Source organism: Diceros bicornis, chromosome 41 (genome assembly GCF_020826845.1).
Source record: "Diceros bicornis minor isolate mBicDic1 chromosome 41, mDicBic1.mat.cur, whole genome shotgun sequence".
Lineage (NCBI taxonomy): Eukaryota > Metazoa > Chordata > Mammalia > Perissodactyla > Rhinocerotidae > Diceros > Diceros bicornis.
The window spans coordinates 800573-823619 of NC_080780.1; the positions used below are offsets into that span (position 1 = coordinate 800573).

Sequence of the window (23047 nt, forward strand, 5' to 3'; positions counted from 1 at the left end):
AGCTTATTTCTCCCTCATGCCACGTGTCCCCTTGTGGGTCGGCTGTAGCTCTGCTACACATCATCTTGATTCCAGAACCCAAGTCCTTGGAGTAGCGGCCACCTGGAATTTTACTGATGTTAGGGAAGGGACATGGTGAACCAAAGGCTGGCACTTAAAAGTTGTACTCAGAAGTCTTGCATGTCACTTCACTCACAACTCACTGGCCAAAACGAATCACACAGTCACACCTAAGTTCAACAAGGCAGGAATGTATAATCTTCCCATAGAGAAGACCACTGTAAGGGAGAGCACCAAAATATTTTGTGAAAAATAATACAATATACCGCTTACTATATGTCATTTGATTCAATTTGCTAATTTTTTTTTTTTTAAGGAAGATTGGCCCTGCACTAACATCTGTTGCCAATCTTCCTCTTTTTCTTTTTTCTCCCTAAAGCCCCAGTACATAGTTGTGTATCATAGTTGTAGAGCTGTAGCTCTTCTGTGTGGGACGCCACCTCAGCATGGCTTGATATGCAGTTGAGTAGGTCCATGCCCAGGATCCGAACTGGCAAACCCCGGGCTGCCAAAGCGGAACGTGAAAACTTAAGCGCTACACCACCGGGCCAGCCCCGCTAATCTTTTATTTAGCATTTTGCAATGACATTCATAAGAAAGATTGGTCTATAGTTTCTTTCTCACTTTATAAAAATAATTTGGAAGTAAAAAATTACTTTCTTATTAAGTCTGGAAAGTGACTGACACTAACGTGGTAGCTAAATTTAAACGATAAGCATTATAGTTACGTGGAGGAAAAATAATTTCTGCCTTGCAGGCTTATTATTTAATAATAAAAGGCATTTAATATACCACATGTGATCTGTGATACATCCCTGTGTCTGAGAGGCATGTTTTTAATATTTTCATCTCCTGTTTTTCTACCCTGGATCATAAAATGCCACAGTTTTTCTGTACACGTTCCTGTACACGTTCAGTACTTTCAACTGAGCAATTCTGCTGAAGTCAGCTGAAAGGCAAGCCTGGACTATGTACTGGTTACTAAGGAGACAAGAATCTTCTTGTGGATGGAGCCCGAAGGTTTTCCTATCACCCTCCTGCCTCCTCCTTGACCCACCCGGTCATCAGGCCTCCTGTGTATACAGCGTCTTTTGCCCAAGCATCCCAACGAACGGTATAAACATTGCCTCACCTGTAAGACAGGCGACTGGTAAATATTTATTCATATTTTTCATATGGACAAACTGAAAACACCAAATTGTCAAGTGGCCTAAGACTGCTTGCCTTCAGAAAACCCTCTAGAGCTGCCATCTATTGAGCATTTCCCTGACCTTTCCACTATGCTGAGGACAGAGGCCACCATCTGTCAAGTTCTGGCTGTTTCCTGTATATGTAATGTATTTCGCTTCATCTTGCTGTATGCAACCTTACCAAAACTAGGAATAATAAAATCTTCTCTTACCAGATATTATTAAATTCCTGGATTGGTGAATGGGGATGGTTGGAGGAAAGAAAGGTAGGAGGAAGCCAGTTCTAGAAAAATGGGATAAATGACAGTGAAATTTGTGATTTATTTGAAAGTCATACAGGTCTTGTCAGGACACATTCAGCACAGTCTCTTAAACCTCCATTAACAGTAGAATCATAGACTTACTCCAGAAACTATGATGGCCACAAGCTGCATGCAAAATGCTAACAGTATGGCCAACTTACCTTTCCAGGGCTTTCTTTTACTGTATCTTTAGCTAACCAATATACTGGCCAAATTGGATATCTTATTTCTGGGGGATAGCTCACATTTCCCCCTGCTGAGGCCTTTTTTTATGTTGTTCTTTCTGCTTGCACTCTCCATGCAGCCTGCTGAATTTCTCCTAATGGGTTTCTCTCTATATACTATTTTAGCACCATTGCTTGAAACTCTCTTGGCACAGTAGAATAATCCTGTTCCTCTCCAGCCCCTCCCCGCCCACTCGGCACACTAGCTGGTCAACAACTGCAAGTGGTGACCGTGCCACATCTTTATAGAAGAGGCACATGGGAGTCATATTACAATTTGTTGGCTGTGATCTCTCTTCCGTGGTCTTTATAAATCTATACTTCTCACAATTCTAGTGAAGCCCCCTCTCCTGTCACTGGGCTGTCCTCTCTCTATTATAGAGTGAGCTGGGGGCATTGCTCCAACTCTGCTCATGGTGAAAAGTCGCCTTTTCCTGTGATTACACTGTGCACTATCCAGGATGTCTTCAAGGTAGTTAATGGGAGTCAATGGCTAATTCACAGTCATTACCACATATACAGGAAGAAGTGGGCTGCAAATACACATCATTGCTGTGCTTAAAGAAAAGGAAAGACAATGTCAACTGCAATGACCAGGTTCTGGCCTGCTCACAATCACCTATGAAGGCATTAATAAGTACACACATGAAGTAAACTTAACTGGAAAAAATACCCAAGATGGTGCCTTTCAAATGGAAATCAAGGATCTTTTCACTACATAATACTGTTTCCAGTTAGTTGGGTTAGAAAAGCCTCTTAATTAATTCAAATTCTACAGAAAAATTGTCACTTACTTCAAAGAGATGGCCCACCCAGGCCCTAGTTTTCCATGATTTGGCCACAGCAAGGACAAAACGAGCCAACGCTGAAAGGAAGTTAAGAGTTGTCAGAGAACAGTCAGATAGGAAGCAACACACAGACTGACACGTGCACAACAGAACTATACGTAATTGTTAAAGAATAAAGCAGCACAAAACTGTGTGGACAGCGTTCTACCATTTATCTTAAAAGATTGTATAGACTGTAATATTTATCAATAAACACACTGGCAAAAGTGCTCTCAGGGAAAGAGAATTTTCACTGTGCAAGCTATTCAAAGAATATATATTTTTAAAGAAACAAACTCCAGAATAGAAATAACTTCCAACGACTGAAGGTCTCGTACTCTACTAGCATGTTGAAGCTTAATATTTTCTGAGAGGCTTCTCTCCAATGAAGAATGTAGGGAAAGAGCTCATGAATGTCCTTGATTGTAGGCAATTATAACTGCAGTAAGCCTAATACTAAGAGGGTTAAACGGCCTTTTCAAAGCAAAAGTACCAGATTTCTGGTTTTTTTCCCTCTGGTGCTCAGAGGGAAGGAAGATCTTTGGCTTCATGTACTATCTCCTTATAAGACTAATAAAACCTACAGGTATGAATCTCTAGTATGTGGTTCAGTTGTTTGGAAAGCAGAAGGATGAGGACCTGTTAGCTTTAAACTAACTTTCCTATGTTAGTTTACATATGCTTATGTACACATATAAATATTTTAAGCTTTCCAAATGTTTGGATTAAAGTAGTTATTTTGAAAATCTTCAATTGGGCAGACAGTCGGTAAATAAAACAGAAACAAGAAAATGAAACAACAAACAATGAAGCAAAAACAATGTTCCAAAGTGATTGAGAACTTCCACAAGCTACTTAACAACATGAACGCAGGTGGAGCAAGTGGCGTGTTCTTCCTCTGTGCTCTACTATTAACAATTGCAAACCTCCTCCCTGCTAGGAAAGCCTCAGTCTCCTTGATGGAGCTGAAAACTATGGGGAGGGTGTGGAGAGAGGAAACGAACAGAAAGAGATGAGAACTAGCAAAAGTCAACAAACATTTTATTACAAATACTGATTCCTTTTATTCTGTGCTTTGCTTTTATACAGAGAACTTTCAAATAAATTCTTATAAACTTAGAGTGAGTTTCTTTCTGATTAAATTAAAAAACCACAATAGTGTCCGTTGTGGTCAAATTAGAATTATACCAGAATTACCATATGCCAGCACATACAACCCCACTCCTGGTGGCTGGAAACCTGGCTCACAGCCATCGAGGGCACACGGTGATGAGGGAAGGCCGTGCTTGGACACAGCTGGGTCTTCCTGATCACCTTTAGTCCTTTTTGACTTCAGCACCATTCTCCCCACTGAACTTGAACACAGGAATCTGCTGACCATCCTTGAGCTCTAAGACGACCTCCTGAAGGTGCCACCTGATAAAAAGAAATCAAAAGAACGGAAACCAAAACTAAGCTCACAGATACACAGAACAGATGGGTGGTTGCCAGAGGTGGGGGTGGGAGAAATGATTTTGGTTTTTTTTAGTTTAAATAAATTAAATAAAAATATAAAAAAAAAAAAAAAAGAAGGAGATTTGGGAAGTTAACAAATAATTGTAATTTAATATTCTTCCAAATAACCAATGAACCAAAGAAAAACTTACAAGGAAAAGTTTTAAATATTTGATGATGAATGCAAATGAAAACACAGGATACTAAAACTAACAAGATGCAGTGAAAGCAAGAAGCAGGAAGGAAATATAATGGAAATAAGTGAGAGAATAGAAAAGCAATAGAAATAATCAATGAATCAAAAGTTGTTTATAAATTAACAGACCATTAGCCAGACTGACCAAGAAAAAAAGAAAATATATTTAATTATTCAAATCAGTAAAAAAAACCAAGTATAGTCTCTAATCAAGGGAACACTGAGGCAAAAGACATGGTCAAAAAGGAAAAAAAGCAGTTGTTTGGAATAATGTCTTAAACGCTATTTTATGTTAGAGCTATGTTAACATAACATTTCAACATTTTATTATGGGCTCTTATTACTTAACCAGCATCACTGTCATGGCAAGTTTAACAATGAAGGAGTGACAGCGAAGGGAAGGGGCATCAGGAAAGAGAAGGAGCAGTTTACTCCCCATGTCAGAAGGCACATCGTCCTTCAATTCCCGGCTGGACCCTGGCCAGTTCCTCCACTAATCCCAGGCTCAGGGGTCAACGAGCCCCGGAGAAGCCAGAGGGGCGCTGCCTAGAGCTGTCTGCTCCTTGTGTCCTCAGGAACTAAAACACATCCCGGCTAAACAGCAAACATCTCTGAGAGAGGCTTCCCGTGGGGGAAGTGTGGCTATTGGCAACCAGACAAGAAAGGCCAATTAACAGGGTGGAGAGCTCATATAAAGAATGTGATGAATAATTCTGGAACAGAAACCCATGCCTTCATTCATTTGTAACGACTGAGGCAGTAGTGTTAGAAGCTGTAACATAGCATCAAATTATCATAGACCTGGATCACTATAACTGTAAAGTTCTTCAAATTCAGCAGCATAAGGAGAGGATGATTCAGCAGATTGCATCGGACAAAATGTCTGGACTGAGCTAAGAGCCAAAGCACTGGCTTGGTGCCCAGGCCATGAAACTTTTCAATCTTTGAAAAACTAATTCTTGTTACCACAATCATATAACTACAGATGAAAATGGGAATTAGGACAGTTTCCATCAGAAGGTTCTCCTCCTGTCCCCCCAATCCCACCCACCTTCCCATAATACCTCTTAAAGGGGGCATCTCTGGATGAGCTGACATAGAGATGGCCCTCTGACTTGGATCCAGAAACAGGAATCTTCAACTGGGAGTGTAAAATGAGAGATATAATTGGATGTGGTGTTGTCCTCTCAAGAGACGACAAAACAATGCTCTCTAGAGCTAACCTCATAAAATCCAGTGATTATCCACAGAATCTGGTTGTTTTCTAACTTAAGCCTTGCTGGAGAATTCACCTAATTTTTCCATCTGTCTTCCTCCCAATGTCCTGCCCTTCTGTGGATGGTTTGAGGAGGTCAATGGCAGTCCTCCTATTTGGCAATGAGAACTTTTATGCACCAAACTCAATGCCCTTGGTATTTACAGTGATTATTCAAAAATCCTCTGTTAAAAACGAACTACTGATATATGCAACAACATGGACAAATTATCAAAAACATGCTGAGTGAAGGAGACTTACTCAAGAGTATATAATGCATGATTCCATGTTCTAGAACAGGCTAAACTACGCTGGAAAAAAATATCAGAAAAGCGATTGCCTCTGGAGGGGCTGGGGGATTGAGTGGACCAACTGGGAACACCATGAGGGGACTCCAGGGTGATGGGAACAGTCCCCATCTAGACAGGGGCTTCAGTTACACAGGTGGATGCATTTTGTAAAATTCATCAGCATACGGATATTTGAAAATAATAAGATGGGGGGCCAGCCCGGTGGTACAGTGGTTAAGTTCGTGCACTCAGCTTTGGCAGCCCGCGGTTCCTGGGTTTGGATCCTCGGTGCAGACCTGCGCACCGCTCACCAAGCCATGCTGTGGTGGCATTCCATATACAAAATAGAGAAAGACTGGCATGGATGTTAGCTCAGGGCTAATCTTCCTCACCAAAAAAGAAAGAAAATAATAAGATGGGCTCATGTAGAGATATGGCTAGATGAACAGGTAAGGAATAAAGCCAACTGAACAAAATATTAATTGTAGAATCCAGGTAGCAGCTATATGGGTACCACAGCATCAATTCTTTTATCTTTTCTGTATGTTTGAAACTTTCCATAATAAAATAGAAAAAAAAAGACAACAAAAACAAGGCCATTGTTTAAAATGGGGAACTATTACCAGCAAATTGGTAAATACTTTGATCCGGACTATAAAGAACAGGCTTTAAGGAAAGCACATGAAGGCTCATTTGGGAAAGATGACGAGTTCTTGGTTAGTTCTTCGTCACCAGTCACCGCAGACTGGGCTCATTCCCCGCGGGGCATGCTGCCAGATGCTGCCATGCCCTGAGCCAGGGGACGCAGCCTTGGAGCCTCAGAGGGAGCTGCTGTTTGCTCATGCTCCTATTTAGAAAAATACTGAATGCAGTATTTTTTGGTTTCTGAGTGAAAACTAAAGACAGTTTGAGCCTCGTGAAGGAGACACAATGTGGTAACCAGGAAGCCCGTCCTCAGGCACCTCCCAGGGTGCCCTCCTATGACACAGGTGACGGCCAAAGTACTTCCATGGGCTGAGATGGCATATTTCACCCACTCCAAATTGCCACCTAGAGAAAACACTGCTTTGGTACACACACATTTGTGTTTTCCAAAATTCTCTCTCTCTTTCATTTATTTAAATGCACTTTAAAGAAGACACAGGCTTTGGGATGGTGGCTCATACCCCAAGTGGACGCGTAGTCACCTAGTCACTGAAACACCTCTTCAGAGTTCCACTTCTGGAATCAAGCTATAGCTCTTCTCAGGGGATTATAAAATTAAGCAACAGAGCACACATTGAGCATCTCTGCATGCTAAAAGAAAACCAAAAAAAAAGGGGAAGGAAAGGGCAGAAGTAAGTAGGGTTCTGAAGAAGAGCAAACATCCTGGGGTCAATGTCTGAACTCGGGGCAGCTGCCCCTCTGTGAGTGGAAGAGGCATTTCACAGGCCAGACGGGGCTGAAGGAAAAAGCAGGAGTGCCTGGGACCAAAGTCTTGGTGGTTAGTGACTATCTCACACACACACTTGGAAAGAAACCCTTCAACATGACAACTGCCTCATGAACAACCGAATCTTCTCACCTCTGCATCAAACAAAGAACTACAAGGGGACTTTGGGATAAGACGGCATGTGTTGTATACAGGCATCCTTACAACAAGCTTATCATAAAGGAAGGAAGGAAGGGAATAACCTGGCAGAATATCAAACATACTCCTTACACTGGAAGAGCAAGGGCTGGGGCAGCAGGTGGCTCTGGGGCAGCAGACCGTGAACTCCTGCCACTGTGGAGTCACAGTGTTTGGCAGCAGCAGAGGCCCAGACCCAGCGCCACAGCCAACACCGTCACGGTGCTGCCAGGAGCCCTGGGCTGCAGGGAAGCCCAGGAAGAAGGCCCCTCCGCACCAGCTGGCATGTGCTAGAAGACTGGGCCAAAGTGAAAGTTGGACCTGCCCAGAGGAGGTTCCCCACCAAAACCACTATGGCGTCAGCCATTCATGGGGGTACCAGATCACGGAACGGATGCTGCATCAACCTGCCCTTAGCAAAGGCAGCTGCAGGTTTCCTGAGCACCGAGGCCAGGCCCCGTGCTCTGTGCTGGGAGACAGTGAACAACCAGACCCAATCCCTGGCCTTTCCAAGTTCTCATGCTCTCGGGGATCCAGCCAGGTGACCAGAGATGGGGAAATACAGAGGAGCCACCACACTGTGAGGGATTTGGTGACCATGCACATAATGCCATGTGGTGCTGAGTGGGCACTAAATACATGTCTTCCCTTTTCTCCTCCTGGGCTCCTCTCACTCAATGGCACTGCCATCTTTCCACTCACTCATGTCAGACATTAGAGTGTCACCTTTGACCCACCCACTCCTGATATAAAACTGTTACCAAGTCCTATCACCTGGCCACAGTACCTGTCACCTGGCCACCACGACAGCCTCCACAGCCATTTCTCATTTCTCCAGGTCACAGCACTGGTTCATGCTCTCACCACTGCACGCCTGCATGGCCACACTGCTCTCCTAAAGGGGGTTCCCTGCATCCAGTCCCTGGCAATTGCCAATCTTCGTGAATTTACCTTCTTTCAAAACCAGATCGAATATTTTTATCAGAATACTTGAGCATGATTGCTTTTGTAGCTAGAAAAAAATCCCAATAAAACTATTTCCATTAAAATAATAAAAACAACAATAGCAAAAAATAAACTAGGTCAGATCATCTCACTCTTATCCTCAAAATACTTTAGGGTTTCTGCTGGCCACAGACTCAAGTGTGCTCACCTCACATGATGATGTCACGGCCTCTAGGTGCTCCAGCCCATGCTACCTGCCCACACCCTCAGGTCCCTCAGCAGCCTGCACCTCTGCTGAGGTCACACTGGCATGGAACACAGCGAGGTGCCTTCATATGCACGCTGCAGCTCAGCTTGGCACTCCTTTTCTTCACAGCAATCTCCCAGTCTGCTCCCCGCTCCCTCCTGGGCCTCTACTACGGCATTTGCTTCACCCTCTCTTATTCAGGAGTTTTAACCTGTCAACTCCTTGAAAGACTTCTACACCTCTGCATTCCCCACACAGCTTAGAATCCTTCCTCTAACTCAGCACGTACTCAAAATGTATTTGTTAAACTGAAGAACAAATGAATTTTGTATTCAGGTGAGTTTTATCAGCTGAACTATAAAAGAAGGTAAGATACAACGATAAAATGGACTGGCATTTCGTGGAAGCAATGTAAATAAATAAGCTTTAAAACTAGAGTTCAAAGGGTTGTTTACATTTGAATGAGCATTGACTGACTGTAGATGTATTTCACGTTCAAAGTGGAAGTGGAGGCAAACTACCACTGGTCATTCCTCTACGACCGTCAGTTTAACATGGTGACCTGAGCACAAACACTGCATTCGCTCCACATTGAGTCCCCGGAAAGAAAGAAAACTATATGACAATAAATTAATCCATAGTGTTTTTTAAAAAGGTGCTAATACCTAGTAGCAGTTTTACACTGTGGATTTTCCCATCCCAAATCCTCACTCCAGCCTCCTCCATGACTCTCTCCAGATTACGGCAGCCCCCTCCTCGACTTCAATAGGCACCTAGCCTGCATAGCCTGCAGTTCGCCGGGCGAGCACGTTACCTGGGCATCAGCAATGTCCACGAAGTTGTACTTGTCGGTGAGGTGGAGATAGTGAACGTTGAGGGGGCTGCCCAGAGCTTCCAGGGCCTCGGGGCGGCTACGCAGCTGCTCCAGTGCCAGCTGGTAATAGGAAGCCCTGGAAAAAGCCTCTAGGTGGGAAAGATAGTTGTTACATTTCTTTATTGAACTTGGTCAGGTAGACTGTGTAGAAAGGTAAATGATACAATTCACATACAGCACGGAAACAAACCAATGTGAAATTTACAGGTGGAAGAATAATTAGGAACCATCTACTCTAAACTAGCCATTTTAGAGACTCCAAAACCAAAGTATTGAAAGTCAGTATCTGTGGGGATGTTGCAGATGATCCTGGGCAAGCTACTTGACCTTTCTGTGCCTCCACTTCTTCGTCTCTCATTTCCTCACCTTATTCATTGCCTCATTTCTTCATCTAAGGGGTCTGATTAGATCTTCTCTAACTTTGCTTAAGGTTCTAAAGTCCTATGATTCTGTGGAAATTAATAAACAGAAATCTCATTAGAATGAAGTCAGAAGGCCAAAAGGGGGAGCTTTCCTGACCTGACTTGGTAGCAGAGAGGAGCAGGAAGAAGAAGGACTTCCTCTTCTTGATGGGCAAGAAGCTCAGCCCATGAGAGACTGTCACAGCTCAGCCCATGAGAGACTGTCACAGCTCAGCCAATGAGAGACTGTCACAACTCAGCCAATGAGAGACTGTCACAACTCAGCCCATGAGAAGTCTGCACTCCCAGTCTCCTCCAATAGACTCTGTTTACACTAGCCCTCCCAACTTCCTCTCCCCTATAAAAGAGTTTCTCTTCCCCTTGCTGCTCAGGACTTGCATGTGGCTTGCCATGGTTGCAGACCCCTAACTGCAATTCTTTGCTGATCCCAAATAAACCCAATTCTGCTGGAGAAATAACTGGCTATTTTTTGAAGGTCAACAATTCCATGACTTGCTCAAAGTGACACAGCTAGTCCGCGGCAGAGCTGGGGTCTGAACCTATGACTCTTGACTTCTAAATGTTGCTCCTTCCACTAAGATGAAGGTCCTAATAAACCAGCATAAAACAGACCACAACATCAACACCACCACCACCCTTGGGCCAAGAAACAGGACATAAAGATGGTAATTTGTCAAGTTTACAGATTTAAGCCACATTTCACGTAGATAAATCTTATAAACTACTCCCAGTTTCAGGTACCCTCCTGGTCCAATGGCTACTAGGAACTCCAGGAAGCACCTCCCTGAAGGTGTAAGGTACGACAAGCTGCACTAGAGAGAGAGCAAAAGTAGACTTCCCAAGTGGAGTTTTCAGTCCGACAACAAGAGCTGCTCTCCCAGGTCCAATCACAGTAATGGAAGGGAAAGGCGGCTTGAGCCTGGAGGGGACAAGGAGAACGCCCCTCCTGTGCTACTTCCCAGGAGTGGGGCAGCAGGGGATTCTGCAGGCGTGAAGGAGGTGCCAGCCTTGACAGGAAAAGGAGAAGCAGATGCTGGGTCCAGACAGCTAATCTTTTTTTTTTTGGTGAGGAAGATCAGCCCTGAGCTAACATCTGCCAATCCTCCTCTGTTTTTTTTTTGCTGAGGAAGACTGGCCCTGGGCTAACATCCATGCCCACCTTCCTCCACTTTATATGGGACACCGCCACAGCATGGCTTGACAAGCAGTGCGTTGGTGTGTGCCCAGGATCCGAAGCCCAGGCTGCTGCAGCGGAGTGTGAGCACTTAACCACTACGCCACCGGGCCCACCCCAGACAGCTAATCTTTATTGATTTCCATGGCTAGACATGGTTCTCAGTATTTCATATACATCACAATTCTCAATGTGTCACATGTAGTGAGATTTATTTAATTTTCACAACAACTTTATGCATAGGCACTAACATTACCCCTCATCACACAGATAAGGCAACTGAGGCCCAGGAAGGTAAGGGACTCCCCGACAAGGCCACACAGTTCATCAGGAGCTGGAGCTGGGGCTCAGTGCAGATGGGGGCTGCAGAGCCGAAGGGAAAAGGCTGTCGGTGCCCTGACCCTTAAAACGCACCCATTCCTGTCGTGTCCTGCCTCTGACCCTCTGGCAGAGGGGAGAGGAGGCTGAGCTATTCCAGTCTGAATTATCCCTGGGAATACTCTTCTTGGGCCACCTCTAGACCCAGGGACCTCTGGGCCAACTCTGAAGGAAGGTGGGGAAGAATAGGCGGCGAGGACACAGTGCTCTGTTTGCCTGTCTGCTCGTGAAACGTCCTGGCAGGAAGTGAAAATGCTGCAGTTAGGGTGAGGAGCCAAGCTGGGCGGGCATAAAGGAGCTTCAAAGAAGTCAGTCTAGAAAAAACTGCTGCCGCTTCGCAACCAGTAGCATTGAAATGACCTTAAATGTCTTGGCTGCTCACAATAATTGTGGCCTGTCTTTACAAATTCAAATTTGGGTACAGTGGAGCTGGAATCAGCATCTGTCAGGATTTTGCCATCCTGGACTCTGCTTTTATTTTCTGCTCTCGCCAGAGTCCCTTGCTCAAGCTCTCTCCTCCACTAAATCAATAGCAGAGAATGGCAGGGCAAACACGCTGATGACACTTGAGAAACAGCCAGTGTTCCCCACCTGGGAACCATCTGGTCTCCCCCTTCCCTCTGTTCCTCATGTAATCTCAGAAATCTTGACGGATCTCCCGTGTGTGACTAGAGTGAAAGCCCATCTTGCTTTCTGCAACGCCTCTTATGCAAATGAATGCTGGTCCTTTTACTTACACTTGTGGCTCCTGGAAACACTGGGATTATAGGATAAGGAGGGAGCTACAGCCAATGGAATGGTGTACTGGCTTCTAAATATAGCCCTCTCCTCCTTTCTCCAATCTGCTGAAAGCGTCTGAAGTATTTCCTTTGATGGAGGAACAGGGGCAAGAGAACTAGGAGGAGGCCATGCCTCAGGCAGATCACTGGATACTTACTCTGTATAAGGTAATATATCAGGGTGCAGCTCCCGCCAGCCATCACGCTGGTAAAAAGGACAAGTTTCCCCAGAGGCATTGACATCCTGCTTCCTGGAGACTTAAAAACAAAAGATGCAAATTTCTCGTTAGATTCAGGTTTGTGCCAAGGGACTTTGCCTGGATTGGGTCCCACAGGGAAAGGAAAGCTAAGGAGGAAGCTAGCAAGTAGGTGAGGCCACCTTCTCTCGTTTGCTTCCTTTCAGAACGCCAGGGCCAGTTCTGGAGCCAAAGCAAAAGTGCCCTCGTGAGGGTGGCCCGCAGCCAGGACCCAGGCCATGGGGGCGACAGCGGAGTACAGAGGAAGCATTCAGCCCTGCTGTCCTGACAGACAGAACCCAGCCTGTGTGCCAAGTCTCTCACTGCCAGGAAGCACAACCACTTTGTCTCAGCCTGGCTGGTAAACAGGAAGCTTATCCTTTTGCAGCAATAGCTGGTCTTGTAGGCCTACGAATGGGCCGGAGTGGTCACTGGCTGCTTTCTTTCATATTTTGAAAAATGTCCCACCCCCTGGATAAGGAAACTGGTCACGACTTTCAGGCTGAATGAACAGATGGAGAGGAGCCAGCTCAGCAAAGTCAGCACACCCATACCCACCCTGGCCTTAACTCCTGTCCCCTGAAGACCAGGGTGGGGCTAGGAGCAGCATGTGGGCCTCGAAGGAGCCAATTATCCTCCTTCCTGGTGGCCATTTAACCACTGCTCACACGCGGCCTGGGCCTTTCTGGAAGGCTGTAAGATACTCAGCCATAAAACAGCGTAGGACAGTGGCTTAGATCAGAGGTCACAAGTCAAATGCCCACAGGGCCAGACAAGTCACATAAATGAAAGCAGACATTGAAAAGTGAGGAACACAGCCCAGCCAAGGGGCAGCTTCGACCTGGCTCCAGCTAACTGCAGCCATGTGGGCTAAGTCTGGACGAATCTTCCAGTTTTTCAAGAGGTCTTTTATGTGAAGTTGCTCAAATTCTAAACGTTGACAACCAATTAAAAAAAAAAACTAACAAAATACAGTTGTCAGTCAGAGTCTTTCTGTGGGCTTCTAGTTTGCTCTGACTACCTAAGCTGCATCAGGGCATCCTCACCAGAGATGAGATTTAGGTAAATTCCTCTTTGTCTGTCTTTCCTGATATTTCTCCAAAAAGAAATGAGATTTTGGGCAGAGATGGAAATTCCAGCTTAAGATAAATGAAAAGATGACTGTAAGTGTTTATGTCCCCACTTGAAGATTTAACCCTAGATTTTATGTGCGTCTTTAGAAAACAAGGCCTTTGATGTGACCTAAAGGAGTCCGAGGCACTGCAGTGCAGAAGAACTAGGTATAATGCTAGTTCCTCCACTGGCAGATCTGTGAGTTCAGGTAAACACATTCTCACAATTTGCTTCCCTGCCTTCTAGAATATGGAGAGTAACAACTGTCCACCTATCATTTCTGAAACCTGAAGGTAAATGAATCCATAAGAAGGCCTGTTGGAGAAAGTTCCTCATGTGGATATTCTTTGTGGGAACTGATAATTAAACACGTCCTTGGACAGCGCTCAAGTTGATCAGTTCTATACTGAAATAACATTGAATCCAGATTTATGTATATAAAGGGTTTTGATCAACTTATCAAACTAGGGAGGGTGAAGTTTTAGACCATTGTACTATTTACTTATATACTGTTTTGTCCAACTAAGAAAAGGCTGCTGAAACCCCAGATCAATGTACTGAATCTGCTGTGAAAGTTTCGGCTGGTGCTGTATAGCATGTAAGAGTATTTATCAAAGTTGAGTGTAAAGTCAATTACAGTAATGTGGGAAAAGCCATTTAGTCTCATAATGAAAAGGGTCAGAGCATCTCCAAAGAATGCATTAGTCAGATCTCGCTCACTGTGAAGAAGAGCTCCGCAGGGTGGGGCAGCGAGCATGAGTTATGCTGAGCTTCCCACAAGGCTGTAGTTTCTAAAGCCAGCATCAAAACACAAGTGAAAAAGCATTCTGAACAACAAACGCAGAGAACAGCCCCCAGCCCTCATGTGAAGTCACAGCACAAGTGAACACTGAAGGCCAGGAGAAACCCACCACCAGTCAGGGAGCGACTTTCACCTACTGTCCAACCTGAGGATACCCTCATGGGTTCTAACGGGGAACTTGGTTCCCTAATAGTCATTACCTTTTGCCACTTTGTAGCACAGCTTTCTTGAAAATCAAAGGAAAGTTGTGCCGCAATTAGATAAAGATTTTACATTAAAATCACTTTTTCAAACCCAATTCTCTCTGGTTTCTAGTTTTATATAGCCGAGATGTATTACCAATCCAAGCTTCAGAACATGAACAAGAAGTTAAGTATAAACTCTAAAACTAGCCTCCTCTGTAAAAGGCCTTGGTTTTTCCTCCTTTCTCATCAGCCATATTAAGAAGAAAAAACACAGCCTCCTGGTTTCCTGTCTGTACAGTGTATCTTTTGTTGCAGCAACCAGAAAACTCTGCGGGCGGGGGCGGGCGCAGGTGTGTGACTGCAGTGCACACAATCAGGGGCCTCCGGCAGCCCTCCCACACAAGATGCTCTCAATACAAGCTGTACACCATGGATTAAACCAGCTTCTCAGGGTTAAAAAGAAACAACAGTGTACTAAATGTAGACATAGCCTTTAATAATACTGATAATAACAGAGAACACTTATATCTCTATGATATGCCTGGTAATATTCTAAGCACCATACATATAATAATTCATTTTATTCTCACAACAACCCCATGAAGGAGGAACTATTGTTATCATCCCCATTTTACAGATGAGTAAACTGAGGCACAGAGAGGTTAAGTAAAGGGCCTGAAGTCACACAAAGAAGCGCATAAGTAGTAGAACTGGGATTGAGACCCAGGCAGTTTAGCTCTGGGGTCTGTGCTCTCAACCACCATGATACACTGACTTGAAGATATCTGCTGATTTCATAAATACTGAAATGTGAAAAAAAAATGTCTCTGAATTACAATATATTCATCATGTTCAGTGCAACAGGCCTTGTCAGGTATGCCTTCCCTGCTATTTCTCCAGACAAGAGCATGGCATGTATTTGTTCTTTCATTCTTTCTTTTGCCTAGCAAATGATTGCTGAGGGCCTGCTCTGGTCAGACAAACAGTGCTGAGGAGAATGCAGACAATTCACAATAATTACAACACAGAGAGAGCCATGGAGCACAACTGTTGGGCAGTTGAGCATGGCACAGCCCTAGCAGGGTGCCACTCACAGGGTAAATGTCCTAGACCCGTATATTTATTAAGACCATTTTCCAACAGTTGTGTTACCTGGCCCACCAACCCCATAAGACATTAACCACAACCCTGCTCAGAACAAGCCTCACACATTCTCTTCAGCTTACAGGAAACCACAAAGAGAGGAAGGAGGAGACGGCTGAGACGTAGAGTCAAAACCAGTTAAAACTGGTTGAAGGCAACATGGCAGTCTAACTTGACCTGACATAGACTCCACAGCTCATTATAAGCTCATTGTAATACATTATCACATTATGGAACATACCCACTGACACCATGACAGTTTACAACTGCCATGGCAATGGCAGGATATAACCACATATGGAAAGAAAAGAGGTGGCACTCCTATTCCCCCCAAAAGCCTGCCCAGTTCCCCAAATACCCATGAATATGCCCCCCCTTCTTGACTCCTTATAACATCTACTTAATTGCCCGAAGAGCTGAGAAGTTGATTTGTGAACTTTGTTCCCACTTCTCCATCCTTTGGCCATTGAATAAAGCTTGTGCTACCGAATGGTCAGCTTCGGTCTCATTTCAAAGTTGTAACACCAAACAGAGGAAGAACCCCAAGAGGAAGGGCAAGAGACCTTTCCTTGGGTCTCTCCTGGTTGGGGAGAGAGTTCAACTCGTAACTGATAGACGTTCTATAAAGTGTCTTGAAGAAGGAGTGGGGGCTTTTTCTAATTTGCACAAAGGTGCCTATGGGCGAGCAGCAGCCTAGTTAGTGCAACCAGACCCAGACGTGTACACCAGGAGAGGAAGTAACACCCAGGAAGTGGTCGGCCCTGCCTGGAGGGGATCAGCAGAGGTTTCACAGAGGAAATTGACTCTAAGCAGAGAAAGGTGAAGGAGTGGGAGAAGGGCTTCAGATCTGTGGAAATGGCAAGCTATGGCAGAGAGGCAGAAACAAGAGCTGCAGAAGTATGGGGAGCAGGAGTAGAGCCACAGGACAGTAGTCTGCAAATGGAGGTAGTTACTGCTAAGAAAGGCCATCTACCCTGAGCTGCAGGGCTCTACTCTGCAGCTGAGGGGCTGCAGAAAGATCTCTCTAGGACAGAGAGGTGGGCAGATGGGGAGGAGAGGTGGTACAGCAGAACCAGCCAGAGACTCCTGCAGCAGATAGCAGAGAGAAGAGCTAAGACCGAGGTAGTAAGAATGGATCAAAAGGATGGTTTCTTAAAATATTTAGAATAGTTCTTATTTATTTCCTAATTTGTGCAGCAGCTCATTCTAAAAAGGATGATGGGGCTAACAAGGATACACACTTTAGAAGAGAAGAAAATAAATGGATGAGGAAAGGAAGACAAATGGAAAATAATTTTAAGAAGAGAAATACAGCTGGGGTGAAGTTAGTGCACAAAACTACACACTCTCATGCACTAGGTACTTCCTCGAGGTGGCCACAGATTTGACACTGAGCTTCCCATCTGCTCAGTAGAAAGGGAAGCCTGAGCAGCTACAAGGTCCAGAGTGTCCATGAGGTAATGTGAATCAGCAGCTGAGGAGGAAAACAACATTTCCTAATAACATATGAGGCCCGAGAAAGATATCCCCCATGCATGCTCAGAAAGGGGCTCTCAGAAGTGGCTGGTGTTGCAGACAACATCCCTAGTATTGGGGTATGACTATTTTTATAGTATAAAATAGGTATAGTATTTTATACATACATACATAGTATATAGCATGACTATTTTTATAACATCCCATAACAAAAGCCACAATCACAGTCCAAGAAAAAACATAAACAGAATTTTACAAGTGTACAAAACAGTAAGGACTCAGTGGGACTCTCTGATGGGCCACCTTGACTCAGTGGAGAGATAAGGCAATCACGACCCACCTCGTCTCCAGGGAGCCACTCCCTACATCAAAGAAGGGCAAGGGGTTTGAGAGTAGAGGGCATAAAAGGGGGCTCAGCCCCTGCCCCTTTTTAACCAGCCTCAGTTGACCTGCACCATCAGCTGTCTTTTGAAGAGAGTGTTCAGTAGCCCCTCAACCTCACAAACACGCGCGCACACACACACACACACACACACACACACACACACATCAAAAAAGCACTGTTGAGGGCTGGCCCGGTGGCTTAGCGGTTAAGTGCGCGTGCTCCGCTACTGGCAGCCTGGGTTCGGATCCCGGGCGCGGACCGATGAACCGCTTCTCCAGCCATGCTGAGGCCGCGTCCCACATACAGCAACTAGAAGGATGTGCAACTATGACATACAACTATCCACTGGGGCTTTGGGGAAAAAAAAAAAGGAGGAGGATTGGCAGTGGATGTTAGCTCAGAGCCGGTCTTCCTCAGCAAAAAGAGGAGGATTAGCATGATGTTAGCTCTGAGCTGATCTTCCTCATAAAAAATAAATAAATAAATAAAACTGTTAAAAAAAAAAAAAAGCAGCACTGTAGAGAACTAGAGATAGGTTTTAGGCTACCTCCAGGAATGCTACATTTTAAAACTAAGCTTCCAATAAGAACTGAAATATTTAAAATTTGATGTGAAAATCTGCAAGAAACTCAAATTCAATTAGTCTACTACGCAGCCAGTTAAGGGAAGATCTTTTTGCTTTACAGTCAACCAAGAGGAAAGGGTTGAGACCTATTTCGAAAATGAAGGGGCTGGTTAACCGCGGGAAGTGGGGGTGGGGAACGAAGTTCAGGCAAGGCCTCTCCAGAAAGCAGTCCTGTAGCTCTGCTCTGACACACAAAGGGTGACTTAGGCCCTCAAAGGCCAATGGTTTACAAACTTTTTTCAAAGTACTGAACCTCCTTCTAGAGCCAAAGTGCAATCTGTTAAACAGATGCTCTGAGGCAGCCAGAGGGTTCCAGCCACAGGCAGAAGCTGACCAGGGAAGATGGGAGCAGTCAGGTGGTGCAATCTCAACTTTGCTGCACATTAGAATCACCTAAAGAGTTTAAAAAAGAAACCACGTGTCCAGGCCACATCCCAGATAGATTAAAATAGAATCTATCGGGGTGGGATCCAGGCAATGGTGTTTTTTAACCTCCTCAGGTGATCCTAACATGCAGCCAAGCTTAGGAACCAGCGGTCTGTGGGAACAAAGCACAGAAAGTCAGCACATGGCCTGAGTTTCGAAGGCTGGTCAGGTGGTCCTTTAGGGGCTCCTGGGAAATTAGAGAATAGAAACAGCTATTCCCCTATCCATGCCACACATGCTACCTCCCCACCACATCTTGAGACATATAGAGCATGTGGCAATAAATGGAACAGACTCCCCTTCCCAGGGATTCTGGCACTAGACAAGAGACAGACTACCCTCGGGACCGGGTCAGATGGTAGAAGCCTCAAGTAGAGGTTTGCCAGGTCTTAAGATAAAATTCCTGAGCTTAATAAGAGGTGCGCTCAGGAGACTGCCACAGCAAGACAATCACCCCAAAACCCAGCACAGAAAGATGGACCGAACTACAGACAAAAATCCTTGATTTTTAAGAGGCATTTTTCTCACACTGTAATATTTCTGAAATTGGGCTATGTCTTACAAGCTGAGGCTATTTATTAAAGTGATTCTTTCCTCTATACTACCACCTCCAAACTGTTAAAACTGTGATTCATCTTAATATGCTAGAAGCGGGCATTACAAGCAGCTGAAGTAGGAGCACGGCCAGAAGCCTGTCCATGAACCCAGGACCATGTGAACTTCCAGGCAGGCCTGTCAATACCCCATGGTTCTTCTCTCGCTCTGGGCCTTGTTAGGGCAGACTCGCTCCAGACATAATCTACCCAATCGCTTCATTTCCTCTGGGTGACACATGGCTGGCTTGGCTTGTCCCACATCTGAGTGACGACTATGGGCCAGGTACAATGCAGGGTATTTTATAGGCACTACTACTATTTCTTATAATAACTGAAAGGTAGATATTACTTTTGCCTTTTTAGAGCTAGCAAAAAAGCCTCAAGAAAGGTTCTGAAACTTGCTCATGGTCACACAGCTATACCACAGCAGAGCTATTGTACGCACCTGTCTGACCCCAGGGGCCACGGTCTTTCCACTGAGTGACAAAATCCATGTTACAGACACGGATTCCAGAACAATCAGCTTCTCATACAGGTGGTATATGCTGGCCAAAAGCCACTCTACAAGTTCACATGTGCCATCCACAGGAAGCTACTCTCCACTACTCTGTGAAATAGTTTTAATCAATATATCCCCAAGTTATAACTTTAGGGGTCAAGACAAAACGAAGAGATATAAAATCTACTTAGAGACTGCTAGGAGGAGAAGGAGAGAAGAGATTTTTCCTGTTTGTTGAATGATACCACCCACTGCTACTACCGCCCTGAGGACTACACATCCTTCCAGCCTTTATAAAATCTAACAAAGATGGGGAGGGGAGGGGAGGGAATCACACTTAAGAAAATAGACGTGAAAAAATTAAGGAAGTAAGAATTAAAATTAGAATGAAAGAATGATAAGGTACAAAAAAACCAAAAAGACCCAAAATAGAGAAAAAATTTAGAATTTAAGAAAAAAAGTATGAAGGGCAAAATAAAAAAATAAAAGAGGCTAAACTTTAAAAGAACGAAATGCATTATATCTGAGATAAAAGAGCCAAAAAGGCTAATATCAAAAAACAAAAGATAAAAGCATGTAAGTAAATATGACAAAAGATTAAGAAAAAATTAAAAGAACTTGAATGTTCTCAACAAAAAAAATTTAAAAAGTAAATAAATATGTGAGGTGATGGATTTGTTAATGAACTAGATGGGAGGAATCTTTTCACAGTATATATGTATACCAAATCATCACAATGTACACTTTAAATATCTTACAATTTTATTTGTCAATTATACTTCAATAAAAATGAAAAAAAAGAGGTGACATGTTAAAATGAGGCCATCAGGGTGAAGCTCTAATCCAGTATGACTAGTATCCTTATAAGAAGAGGAAGAGACACCAGAGACGCGCACACAGAGAAAACCATGAGAAGAGGCAGCACGAGGGTGGCCATCTACAAGCCAAGGAGAGAGGCCTCAGAAGAACTTGAACTTCCAGCCTCCAGAACTGTGAGAAAACAAATTGCTGTTGTTTAAGCACACCTCCATACCCCTACCAAAAAAATTAAAAGACTAAGCATTTAAGCAGTTTAAACATTACACATAAAACTGTTAGTGCCAGCTTTTTAACCTAGTGTTGGCTCTGGAGTCTTAGAATAACTGAATACTCCTAGAGGAGAAACTTCATGTGACCTTTTATTCTTAACTCAGGCTAATCACGAGGCAAGCACCCTGGCACGAGTGACTTTCCCCCCTTGGTTAAGCTGAGTTAGGAATGTTAATAAAAGGTTGTCCAATGTTCTTTCTATCAAAAGTTATCTGTTAGTGATTCTAGGGAGACCATGACTACCTGGAGAGAGGGTTCTGGTGTCAATAAAAAGAATTAACATTTCCTAAAGATTAATAAAAGATTAATTTAAAAAAGTAAGAGAAAAAAGACAACATCTAGTTTAAGAGGGCACCAGGCTACCACCTGCTGACATGAATTTACAAATCCCATTTAAAACACCTATAAAGACACATATAAGAAAAGACAGAAAGTAGAGTGTGCTTTGAACAACAACAATTTGCCAAAGTCTGGGAGAAATTTTCACCATTTACAGTGTGAACAAAGACAGAGAAACACACTCATGGCTGACTGCACCCTTGCCTCTGAAGGGGAACAGCATAGCTGCCAGGAAGTACATGGGAAGAGGGTTTAGCCCTTCACCTCTCTCCAACCCTAGCCCAAAGTTTCTGGGTTTGTAGCAATCAGGAAACAGGCCAGCCAGCCCCACACTGGGTGAGTCTGACAGCCACTCTCCCTTTCTCATCCAAAAGCTCTTTTTCTATATCAGAGACTACAATCCTACTAAGTACAACCCCGCAGGAAGGCAGGGCTGCCATTGCCTATAAGAACCAAGCCCAATGGGGCCAGGCCTAGTGGTTAAAAGTTCAGCGTGTTCCTCTTCAGCAGCCCAGATTTAGTTCCTGGGCGAGGAACCACACCACTCGTCTGTCAGTAGCCATGCTGTGGTGGTGGCTCACATAGAAGAACTAGAAGGACTTACAACTAGAATATACAACCATGTACTGGGACTTTGTGGAGGGAAAAAAAAAAGAGAGGAAGATTGGCAACAGATGTTAGCTCAGGGGGAATCTTTCCCTGCAAAAAAATAAATAAATAAATACATATATTCATTAAAAAAAAAAGAAACAAGCGCAATGGGAATAAAGAGACATTATGCTGAGAAGGAAGTAAGGATAAGCACAGATTTCAAGGAAACTTGAAAATGCAAAAGCAGAACTGAACTTAGCACAGGAGAAAAATAGCAGAATTAACATGGCAGAAAAGCTGAATTCATAATGAGGAAGTTACATTCAAGAAGTTTTCCCATAATGTAAAAAAGCCAAAAATATGAAAATGCAGAGCGAGAAGATGACAAATGTAGATTTTACAACTAAGATCCACCAAACAAATCATTATAATTGCTGTTAAATGGAAGATGAGATAAAACAAAAATTATACTAGAAGAAAACTTGACAGAGTTGAAAAAAGACACAAATGCAGACCATGTTCCAGTTCCATTCACCAACACTTACTGGCAAAAATTTTATATTACAGGACAAAAAAAAAAGAATCCAGTTCCCCAAAAAGATATAAAGGACAATGAATTCCCAAAGACAATGCAACAATAACAATAAATTCCTGAGAAGCAAAGAGTGTGACCCAAGAACTCTATAAGCAACCCAACTATATGAAGAGGAAGGCATTATAAATTTGGAAAGAACTCAGATATTATATAATCTACACAGGCTTCCTGAAACATTAGTTTAAGATATATTACATCCTTCCAAAAAATAAATCCAAATTCCCTAGAAATAATGGTCTATTAGGACTGACAGCATGCACTGAGACCAATTAAATCTAAATAATTATTGTTTGTATAGTTATAAAATGAATGAAACCATCTAGTACTTTTTTAAAAGAATATATACATATTTAAGTTTATAATATGGCGTAAAATTCCAGATAATAACTAAATATAAAATGTGAGTAAAATCATGCTGAAGGCCTCCTTCATCATAATTGAGGTAGAAGACAAAGGTCTTTTGTCTTGATGCTGAGAGAGAAATGAATAGAATTAAAAGCATGATGCAAATTCACTAAAGGAAATAAAAGTGAACAAGCCTTAACCACAGGAACAATATCTATCAATTAAAATAATAAACGTGAAGGATTTAGATTCTCGTTTTGTGGGAGGCAGGCTACAAAGATGGCCCTCAGTGGTATTTACATGAACCTGGGCTGGCTCTCTGACTCTCTTCAACCA

General features: G+C 43.6%; 1 protein-coding gene across 8 annotated transcripts in view; it reads right to left on the bottom strand.

The window, feature by feature from the left end:
- Positions 1 to 3627: 3627 nt before the first annotated feature.
- The window catches only part of LOC131400036 (cytochrome c oxidase assembly factor 1 homolog), a 100002-nt gene continuing 80582 nt past the window's right edge, over positions 3628 to 23047 (bottom strand). For 6 of the 8 annotated variants that reach the window (XM_058534684.1, XM_058534685.1, XM_058534686.1 and 3 more), the window contains 4 exons: positions 12425 to 12524; positions 9454 to 9602; positions 5358 to 5434; positions 3628 to 4019 (listed from right to left, as the gene is read on the bottom strand). In XM_058534684.1, the coding sequence (XP_058390667.1) occupies positions 3920 to 4019; positions 5358 to 5434; positions 9454 to 9602; positions 12425 to 12524 (426 nt within the window). In that variant the 3' untranslated portion in view covers positions 3628 to 3919. Of the gene's footprint in view, positions 4020 to 5357; positions 5435 to 9453; positions 9603 to 12424; positions 12525 to 12645; positions 12804 to 14617; positions 14684 to 23047 lie in introns of those variants that run through there. The other 2 variants (XM_058534690.1, XM_058534692.1) reach the window with 2 other exon arrangements.